General features: G+C 33.1%; 1 protein-coding gene across 1 annotated transcript; it reads right to left on the reverse strand.

The window, feature by feature from the left end:
- Positions 1-4,082: 4,082 nt before the first annotated feature.
- On the reverse strand, positions 4,083-4,640 carry LOC145799456 (cysteine-rich repeat secretory protein 1-like). The gene has a single exon (XM_082889046.1). The coding sequence runs from the start codon at positions 4,638-4,640 to the stop codon at positions 4,083-4,085; it is 558 nt and encodes a 185-aa protein (XP_082745172.1).
- Positions 4,641-11,645: the final 7,005 nt, after the last annotated feature.

Raw genomic sequence — 11,645 nt, forward strand, 5'->3', positions numbered from 1 at the left:
TGGAAGGCTAGAGGCGGACATACTTTTGTCGTTTTATTTTTGATGTATTACATGTAAATTCAAGCCAAGGGCTTAATGTGTAAATGAGATTAGCACTCTTTTGTTGTAACCAAGTGTTAACTTGGAAAGCTGTAAGCCCGTAGGGCATTTTGCTTTTGTTGTTAACATGTAATACTTTTGTAATGAAACTCTGATGAATAGAAGAATGTGGTTATTTCATATGTCAATGAATGTCTTATTTGATGGGTTTAATGTTATTATTTTGAGGGCGTTACAGCAGGCTTCTTGCTTGTTCGTCTTTTGTTTTTGCCTTTGCTACGGCAATCTTTGGCCCGATGTCCCTCTTTATCACAGATGTAACATTTGCCATTAAACTTGTACTTTTTATTTTCTCCCCTTTAGAGCCTTGTGTTGAACTTTCTCCAGAAGACTTTCGTTTCTTGGTTTTTGAAGCATGTACCACCACATTTGCCTTAGACTCCATAGGAAGCTTACCAGCCCGCTTTTCAGAATTATGGTTGTCCTCCTCAATCCTCAAACGCACAATTAACTCGTCCATAGAAATTTCTTTGCGCTTGTATTTGAGGTAGTTCTTGAATTCCTTCCAGCCTTTTGGTAATTTTTCAATTAAGGCTGCAACTTGAAAGGATTCACTGAGAGACATACCTTCTGCGTGAATGTCATGCAGAATGAGTTGGAAATCTTGAGCTTGGCTGATCACAGTTTTTGAATCAACCATTACAAAATCCAAGAATCTGCCAACCACAAATTTCTTTGAGCCGACATCTTCCGTTTTGTACTTTTTCTCCAACGATTCCCAAAGTTCCTTTGCTGTCTTGATTGGACTGTAGACGTTGTATAATGTATTGTCAAGTCCGTTCAAGACATAATTCCGGCAAAGGAAATCGGCATGTTTCCAGGCATCAACCGCAGCAACCACTTGCCGGTCGGTTTCATCCTCTTTCAGGATAGGAGCATCTTCACGGAGAAAACGAGCCAGGTTCAGAGTTGTAAGATAGAACAACATTTTCTGTTGCCATCTTTTAAAGTCAGTTCCTAAGAACTTCTCTGGCTTTTCACCGTGATTTATCGGTACTGTTACAACAGGAGAGGGGGTTGGCGTCATTGCAGCCATCACAGTAGTGCTTGTTTGGGCATTTGTTTCAGTAGCTATCAATTCTAATATATAAAACAAAATTATAATTAGAAATTTACATGGAACAACCAGAAGGATTTTCTGTTCCAGGAAAAGAAAAGAAAGTGTGTAAATTGGTTAAATCATTATATGGTTTAAAACAAGCACCAAAGCAATGGCATGAGAAATTTGACAAGGCAATGATGTCAAATGGATTTAAAATTAATGAGTGTGACAAATGTGTTTATATTAAAAACACAGATAAAGGTTATGTCATTGTATGTCTTTATGTAGATGATATGCTCATCATTGGTAGTAATAATGACATGATTAAAACTACCAAGAAAATGTTGAATAAACATTTTGACATGAAGGACATGGGCATTGCTGATGTAATACGTGGTATGAAAATTACCAAAACATCAGAAGGATATGCTTTGTCACGATCTCATTACATTGAGAAAATACTTGACAAATTTAGCAAAGATGATGATCATCTTGCTAGAACTCCTGTAGATGTTAATTTGTATCTTTCTAAGAATATACAGGAAAGTATTTCTCAATTAGAATATGCCCAAATTATTGGAAGCTTAATGTACTTGATGAACTGCACTCGCCCAGATATAGCTTATGCAGTAAGTAAATTAAGTAGATATACGAGTAATCCGGGAGTAGAACACTGGAAAGCAATTATAAGAGTTCTAAGATATCTCCGATTTACTCATGACATTGGGCTTCATTATACGAGATATCCAGTAGTACTTGAAGGATACTGTGATGCAAATTGGATATCGGATATTAGAGACTCGAAGTCCACTAGTGGGTATGTCTTTACTCTTGGTGGGGCGGCTATATCTTGGAAATCTTCCAAACAGACTTGTATTGCTAGGTCTACTATGGAATCTGAATTCATAGCTTTAGACAAAGCTGGGGAAGAGGCAGAATGGCTTCGCCACTTCCTTGAAGATATTCCAATATGGCCAAAACCGGTGCCTGCTATATGCATACATTGCGATAGTCAATCAGCTATAGGTAGAGCACAGAGTCATATGTATAACGGTAAGTCACTACACATTCGTCGTCGACATAACACCGTGAGACAACTACTCTCTAATGGAATTATTTCCATAGAATATGTTAAGTCTAAAGACAACATAGCAGATCCACTAACCAAAGGGTTAGCAAAAGAGTTAGTTGAGAATTCATCGAGGGGAATGGGATTAAAGCCTATTAAATAAGAGTTACCACAACGGCAACCCAACCTAGTTGACTGGAGATCCCAAGATCTAGGCTCAAAGGGACAACCGAGTTGTGATTGACTCAGAAGGATCACTCGGGAGTCTAACTCCTACCCATTTCTATGATGAAATAGTGATGTCTGCAGCGTTTTAGGTTAATTAAAATTTTTAATGATTCTTATATCTAGGTAACCCTAGTGGAGTATGGCAGGATACTCTTCATAAGCATCACCTATGTGAGTGTGAACTGGGTCGGTTCTGTGAGATTTGTGAAGGGCTACAATTCTCTAGAGCACTCATGAAAGACCAGGTTGTTCAGGGCCAAAATAAACACAATAGTGAGAACTAAACTGTGGCTGGAAATATACTGTGTGAGTTCTATTGTCTTGGTTTACACAAACGGCTGAACAGTTCAAGACATCATGTTCACTGGTTAGCTAGTAAATCCAATAATGTCTCACAAGGGAAGGTTCAAAGCCAAAAGCTACCTATCCTTTGCAGAATATTTTCAATTTCTGTACTCTCTGTAATAGATCATGTTGTTGCATTTTCTCTCCGTCAAATTTCATTCATGTGGGGGATTGTTGGAAAATTGGTTTATATAAGGCATATTTTAGGCCGACTCTGAGCCCAAAATTAAGTAGGCCTCTAAAATATTTTGGGGCGTGTCCGAAGAGGTGAAGTGTTCCTTGCCGCGTGGCAAATCACACGATGAAGATGGAACATCAAAACCATTTATGAGTGATTGGGAAATTGACATCGTTTTCAAGTTTAACATTAATTTTTAGACAAAATTCATTTGAATTTGTTCAATAAAAATTATTGTGGGAATTTAATTTAAATCTAAATTCAAATTTTTGGATTCCTTAAATGGTTTCCTAAAGTTTGTCAAATAAGATTAATATTTATATTCCAAACAGGTTTTATTAAAATCTATTATACTATTAGATTTATTTGTTTAATCTAAATCTAATAGTTTAATATAATTATTTCAAACAGTGAAGGTTGTTGGTTTGATTAAACTATGCAAATAGTTTAATAAAATTTATTCCAAACAGTGTAGTGTAAAACTTTGTCCTCTAACGGTTTTTTATTTTTCAAATTGGTTGGAAGGAAGTTCTATTCCATGTGCAACGGCAGAAACTGTTGGAAGGAAGTTCTATTCCATGTGCAACGGCTAAAACTGTTTGAATAAGTTGGCACCTGTTCATTTGAAATCTCTTATGTTCTTTCAAAATTGGAACCTTTTCGGACAGTAATATTTGCCTATAAATACTACATTCCAGCAATGGTTTAGGCCCGGGAAAAATTCAGTCTGTTTGTGGTCTTTTTGTTGTCCAAAAATACTGCATTTGTTTTTATTCTTCATATTAGTTTTAGTATAATATTCAGAGAGTTAGAACACAGGTTTGGTTCGCCGAACAAATTGTTGTTTGGAGTACTACTACAATTTATGAAGATCATTATATCCTGGGAGATAGACGCCACTCAACCGTAAGTACCGCAGCGAGGCGAATCTGTCTTAAGGACAGAGTGTCACACACTCGACTTGGTCTTAATTAATTCGGTTCGATAAATAAATTCGGTATATTATTTATTTATTTTGTTTGGATTTATTTCAATTTATTTATTCACACAGAAGATTGTTCAAACACATACAACTCATCAACTGCAGTAACGTTGGCTGTTTTCGTAGCAAACTTCTTACCCTATTGATCTTTTACAGCCCGAGTCACTACATCATCCATTATGTTGCTCAAAACCTGCCTAAACCGGTCAAGGATGTCGTCGACAATGTTAATTGGGTTATGCTCTTCACCTGGAGATGATTGATCCAGAACGGAGAAAATATATTGGTTTGAGTAACGTAACAAGCAATTGTCGTAATAAGCAATGGCTGTTTTCTCTCTGGGGCACAATTGTAGTAATTCTTTGCTTGCAGTTGACACGCAATTTTTACAATCATTGGCTGACACATCTCCTCGACATAGAAAGAGGCCATGAACTACGTCGTTGGAAGAGTCTTGGCCGACAGTGAAGTTGTAAAAGCCATTGGTGAATGTGGCGTTGGAGGATAGAACAGAGAGCAGGATATCGAGGTTGGATTTGTAGGTGCTGTTTGGAGTGGAAGTGATTGTATATGAGCAATCATATTTAGAAAGTGCTGAGCTAACTTGAATGCTTAGACTAAGAAAGCAAAGCAAACCAAGAAATAAAAAGACTCTGGAGATGTGCAAGGATTGCATTATGGTGATCAGACTTGTCATTAGTTCTGTTGTTTCTCAACAGTACATTGGAATTAAATTTATTAGATTCAGAATAGAGATATGGTGGAAAATATTGCCGACGACGACTTACTGAAGCTGGTCAGTGAAGATTTAACAAAGATCAGAAAGTCTAGGGATTCACATTTTGGGTCCCAAATTTTGGTCAAGAATGAGTTGTGTAGTAGGGATTAAAATTGTTTATTGTAAAGTCTATTTGTAGAATAAATTTGAATCATATGTAAATATTTTTGAATAAATTTTAAATATATTTTTCTGGATTTGTAATATTTCTTAATAAAGATAGTACTAGTAACACACTCATTCTTATAGCAGGAGTATCCTCTCCGGTCCAAAATTTCAAAAAGGTGCCATTAGGGTTCGTGGGACTTTTCACGGTCCTGTTTTAATAATCCAAACTATTTATTTTATCACACAGTGTGTATTTTATTTACAAAAAAAATTAAGCCATCCAATAATTGTAACCTATTGAATTTATCTCGTTTGTCATAAAAAAAAAAAAGACTTATTTTTAAAAACACAACTGTGGATCTTTTTTTTTTTTTTTTTTATAACAAACGCGATAAATTGAATAGACTATGATTATTATATTGACCTAATTTTTTTTTTTTTTGCAAATGAAACACACAAAGTACCTAATAAAATGAACTGTTCGGATCATCAAAACAAGACCTGTGGAGGGTCCCACAGGCCCCAACAGTGCCCTCTACTCTAGATTTTGGACTAGAGGGAATCCTTCTCCTTTTTATATGGGTAATGCTACAGGTGTATATAAGTTATAATATTTGTGAATTTGATTACTACAAATGTCATAATTCAATTATGTAGAATCATAACTAAAAAAAAAAGGGAGTAATAACCAAACATATATTAGGTATAACCCAAAAATTCTTGAATTATAATCAAAATAATGTTAGGAAAATTTACCCATAAGTCCTAGTTTTTGAAACGTTGAACCATTTAGTCCTAAAAGTTTTCCTATGCTCCATTTAGTCCCATTTTTACATCAACATGATGTGAATGATGTAAATGATCTGATGTTTCATTCTATAATTTCAAAATTTATTGAAATCTGATGAACATTAGATGTTTTTCATCCTATATTTTTAAACATTATTGAAATTTGATGAATATTAGATGTTTGAAATCCAATGTTTGTAACATGACTCTGATGTTATTAACATTGTATCTGATGTTATTAACATTGTAATGGGACCTTTCAGTCTATAAGAAAACTTTTAGGACTAAACAGTGCATAAGTTATTAATTTGGGATTTATTGGTGCATCCCCCATAATGTTATAATCAACATCACATTTTTGTAATGAAAACTTTTCATTACTACGAAGGGCAAATTACATTTTACCTCCTTCAACTATTATCTCATATTACTTTACTCCTTTAAAATAAAAATTATAACACTTAACCCCTCTCATCTATTAATGTTTTCAATTTAAATCTTAATAGCGAAAATATCCTTTCAACTATAGGGATAAATATCCTTAAATTATGATTTAATATCACTCAACCCCCTCAACTAAAAAATTATTTGATTTTTAATCTAAAATATAATTTTTGATTTTTGATTTATGTTTTTAATTTTTTATATCTTTTTGTTTTCAATAAAATTTTTTCATATGTTAGTCAATTTTTAAAAAATTCATTAAAAATGAAAAATTACAAAAAAAAAAAGAAAGAAATATTTTTGTATTTTCACTAAAACTTAAACAAAATAAATTGATAATGTCATTTTAGACATTCCATTTGAGATATTATGTAAGTCATGTGTCAATTTTTATTTTTAAATCTATTTTAGAAGCATATATCCTTAAAAAAATATTTACTATTAGATGATAGTTTAAAGGAGTGAGTGTAAAAAGATATTTTCGTTAAAAAAATTCAAACTAAAAAAAAATTAATAAATAAGTGTCATAATTTTTAATTAAAAAGTGTAAAATGATAATGGACAATAATTAATTTAAGAAAATATTATAAATTTTAAATAATCTATTAAATATTTTATCAAATCTCTCACATAATTGTCGGATTCACACAAACCCATATGTGTAAGTTTCACACCCATATGAGAGATTTGATAAAATATTTAATAAATTATTTAAGAAGCAACGATATATAGCTCTAATTTAAGAGCTCTAAATAGAGCCCTAATGAGTTGGCAAATTAAAAGAAGATGAAAAACACTAATAAAAAATAATAATAATTACACATAAATTAGTATCACATAATTAAAACTCCTTTAAAACTTTTATTTTAGAGCTATCAAACATTTTTGTTATTTAAGATACCTAACTTTTTTGTCATTTTTGTCATTAACGCCTCGTTTGGCAACTGAACTTTTTAGTCAAAAAATCAAAAAATTACTAAATTAACTAAAAAGCCAACAACCCATACCAAAAAGTCAAAGATTCTCTTTTCTCTCTACTTTTTGCACATTTTTTCGTAAAAAACTAAAAAGTCATACCAAACATACTAGTTTTTTTTAGCTCATATTTTAACTAAATAGTCAAAAAGTTACTAAATTAGCCTGTTCCCAAACGAGGCCTAAGTTTCTGCCTCCTCACCTCAGTTTTAAATTATATGTATCTAATTATAAAATTTTACAATTTCAATCACAAAATATATAACTATAAATTAAGGTAATAAAAAATATTATAATCAAATTATAAATTTTTATAATATCAATTATGAAATAATAAATAATTTATTACTTTAATTTATAATAAATTTAATATTTTATAATTAATATTATAAAATTTTATAATAAAATTATGGTAATTTAGAGTTAAGTGCCTATGGTATGGACTGATCCTAATTTTAATTATTTTCACTTTCTTCGACGTCTTCGACGGACGGCATCTCTTTCCTCTCTCTGAAGTCCAGCTAAGACAGCACTCGTCATTCTCTTTAATTTAAAAGAAAAAACAAAAGAAAAGGAAACAAGGACAAATTATGACCACCTAGAGAGGATTATAAAAGTGATAGGAAAACTGTGAAAGAACAAAATTACTCAACCAACTCCACAACAACCAAGAGAGGATTATAAGGCATAGTTTGAGAAGTTGGTTTTGGTGGGTTAGGGGTTAAAATAGTCACAAAAAATAAAATAGGCTATTTTAGTCATAAAAAACAAAACATCAAATCCAACCCATAATCATTACACTCCTCTCTCACAAAAAAAGTCAAAAAAGCCAAAAAGTCCTTCCCAAACCAGGCTTTTTAACCCCAGGCTAAAATAGCCAAAAAGTCAAAAAGCCAACCTATTTCCCAAACGGAGGCTAAAAGTGTTTGGAAAAATATATAATTTTTTACAACTAAATTAATTAATGAGAATAAAAATTAATGTGAAAAAATTAAATTAACAATAACACAATAATTTTTACGTGATTCTCTCAATGTGAGGTATATTTACGGTATCGAAATTTGATTTTACTATCAATCAAAACATTTTCAAATAATTACAAAGTCGCGAATAATCTCACAAACTACCATTAAATAAATTTTAAATAATCATAAATAATTAAGAGTCACCAAATAAATAAATAAGATTTTTTAAAACAAATTTACAAAAGACCTAAAATAACAGACCCAAATCAACTTTACCAACCCACCAAAGATGCACCCAAACAAGCTGGAAATTTCCACTTAGACATGCACTGCCAAAGTGCTTCTTTTGTGCAACAAAACAAAATACATCGAATTAAATCATAAACTGCTGCCCCTCCACCGAGTCAGACGGCTGCCTTGTTTTTCACGGAAAAACACAACAACTCCAAATATATTTATAGGTTTTTGAGTTTTTATTTTATTTATCAAAATCTTAGTTATTATCAAATTAAATATTAAATATTTATTAGGTCACTAAAAATTAAATATAATATATTTAAAATATATTATAATCAATACCACAATCAAATTAAATTCTTTAATAAACCAATTGTGTCTCATATTTCAATAATAAGGTATATCTAACAATTTTCTCTTTACCGATTTAGATGGAGACATCAACCATACCCGTCAAAGTTCGACATTTCAAATATTTGTCATTCGACAAAATCTTAGTCAACATATCTAAAATATTATCATCTGTGTGAATCTTTTCGAGTTGTAACAATTTTGATTCTAACACATCACGAATCCAGTGGTATCTCACATCAATGTGTTTTGATCTCGAATGAAAAGTAAAATTTTTATTCAAATGAATAGCACTTTAACTATCACAATAAAGTACATACTTTGCTTGCTTTAAACCCAATTCTTGTAAAAATTTCTTCAACCATAACTCTTCTTTGCAAACTTCCGTAATGGCAATAAATTCAGTTTCGGCAGTTGAGAGAGCAACACATTTTTATAATTTGGATTGTCATGCCACAACTCCCCCTACAAATGTCATCAGATACCCCGAAGTAGATTTCCTAAAATCAACATCACCAGCCATGTCAAAATCCGTGAACCCATCAAGCATCGTCTTACCATCTCCAAAACACAAATACACATTTGAAGTCCCTCGAAGTTATCTTAGAATCCACTTCACCGCTGCCCAACGTTCTTTACCCGAATTAGAGAGAAACCGACTCACCACACTAACGGCGTGAGCAACATTCGGCCTTGTACAAACCATGGAATATATCAAAGAACCAACTACTGAAGCATAAGGAATTTTTTGCATCCCTTCCTTGTCTTTCTCACTTGTAGGATATTGATTCGAACTAAGCTTGAAATGACCCACAAGTAGACAACCAACCGGCTTTGCTTTATCCATGTTAAACCTCTTAAGATTTTTTTTCAATGTAGCTTTCTTGAGACAGCCAAATTAGCCCCTTCTTGCAATCACAAACAATTTTCATACCAAGTATTTGCTTTGCTGGCCCCAAATCTTTCATAGCAAATGACTTGTTCAACTCCAATTTCAACCTGTTAATCATAGTGTAATCTTGACCTACAATTAATATGTCATCAACATAAAGCAAAAGAATAATAAATTTGCCATCCAGAAAATTTTTCACAGACACACAATAGTCTGAAGTGGTTTTAGAAAAATCATTATTCATCATAAAATAGTCAAATTTTTTGTACCATTGCCGCGGGGCTTGCTTGAGGCCATACAAACTTTTCTTCAATTTGCAAATAAATTTCTCTTTCTCTTTCTCTTTCTCTATAAAACCTTCCGGTTGCTCCATATAAATTTCTTCTTCAAGATCACCATGAAGAAATGCGATCTTCACATCAAGTTGCTCAACTTCAAGGTTCATATTTACTGCCATGCCAAGTACAATCCGAATAGAAGACATCTTCACAACCAGCGAGAAAATCTCATCAAAGTCAATACCTTTGTTTTGCCCAAAGCCTTTCACAACAAGACGTGCTTTGTACCTCAGATTCTTGCCATCATTCTTCAATTTGAAAACCACTTATTTTTCAGAATTTTCCACCTCTTAAGCAACTTTACCAAATCTGTGACAACCCTCACCTCTGATTAGCGTTAATCTGTGATTAAGCACGATGAGTAATTGATTAAGTTGAAATCCTAAATTGATCACATGAGTGTGTTGTTTTGATTGTATTTCTATCTGTTTGTTACAGAATGATCTGTTCATGTTTTAATTTTGAACTGCGAATTGAAAGCCTTATCGGCGACCGATTCAGAAATTGATTTGTGTTATATGCTAATTAGGATTTATAGAATTTTATAGTAGGTTTAATTAAAATTCAATTTGGAATGATTAAACTAGAATGAACAATGCTAGATTAATTGAATATAGATTATTTACACAATTGCCACTAAGTGGGTTGATTCAAGACCAATTCTTTTCACACATTTGAATACATCATCTTTTCCATCTTCAAGACCAAAATGTGAGAGAGAGAGAGAGAGAGAGAGAGGAAGTTGGAAGAAAAATTGATTCAACAAGAGATTGGTTTGAAACTTAAAGGAAATTGAAGAAGATTTGAGAGATTAGGCTTCTACACTTGAAATTCAAGACTTAAGGTAGGAAATTCATTCTCTTAATTGTGAATTTAAGTTGTTACATGCATGGTTCATGGAAAAATTGGTGATTAGAGTCAAGAAACAGTCTAAAGAGTTGAATTGAGAAACAATGTTTGCATGCATGTCCATGTCATTGAATCTTGAGATCATTTTCATGTGAATTTCCATATGCATGTCCATATTATGGTTATACTCTAGAAATTCACCATGTTTTTGAGTTCAATCTTGCATTTGATCATGCTTTGGAGCATTAGAGTTCTTAAGAACTCATGCATGTTGTGTTCTTGCATTGTTCTTCAAGTTTACATTGAAATTTGTGTTCAATTGTCATACATTTGGGCTTGATTTTATGAAATGATCTTTAAAACATGTTGTATTATGAGTTTCTAAGCATTTTCCAGACAATTGGCCCAGAAAAATCAAGATTGTAGCTTTAAGGGTTGAGTTTTGTGCTTGAGGATTTGATCTACGCTCGAGTGGAGGACTTCACGCTCGAGCGTACAGTCTGAGTACATGCACTTCCGCTCGAGCTTCGGGAGTCACGCTCAAGCATGAAATGCGTATGCCCAAAAGTTCATGTGTTTTGCAGTTCGCTCGAGTGAGGTTATCCACGCTCGAGCGAGGGTCTGAGTCTCACGCTCGAGCGTGGGTCGAGCGTCCATCGAGCGTGAAAAAACGTGCAACCAGTACTTTTCAAGAGTTTGCAGTCCGCTCGAGTGGGGGAATTCATGCTCGAACGTAGATTCATTGTCTGCATGTTCGCTCGAGCGGGAAAAGTCACTCTCCAGCGAGACCCCTGTTTTCAGCAAATTTTGAAAAATGTTGTTAAGTGCATTTTTGCATCCTCATTTCATCCTAGGCATTCCTAGGGCATGTTAAGGCATCTTAATGAGGGTATTACTATAGAACCACACCAAGTCAAGTTAGGGGCTAGGTTATTAATCCCAAGTGTGTAACTTAGTGTGTGTGCTCGTTCTGCGA

This window comes from Camellia sinensis, chromosome 9, assembly GCF_055761805.1.
Source record: "Camellia sinensis isolate YWXY chromosome 9, ASM5576180v1, whole genome shotgun sequence".
Taxonomy (NCBI): Eukaryota; Viridiplantae; Streptophyta; class Magnoliopsida; order Ericales; family Theaceae; genus Camellia; species Camellia sinensis.

Coding starts and splice junctions, on each gene's coding strand:
- LOC145799456 (XM_082889046.1), bottom strand. CDS start 4,640: ATGACAAGTCTGATCACCATAATGCAATCCTTGCACATCTCCAGAGTC.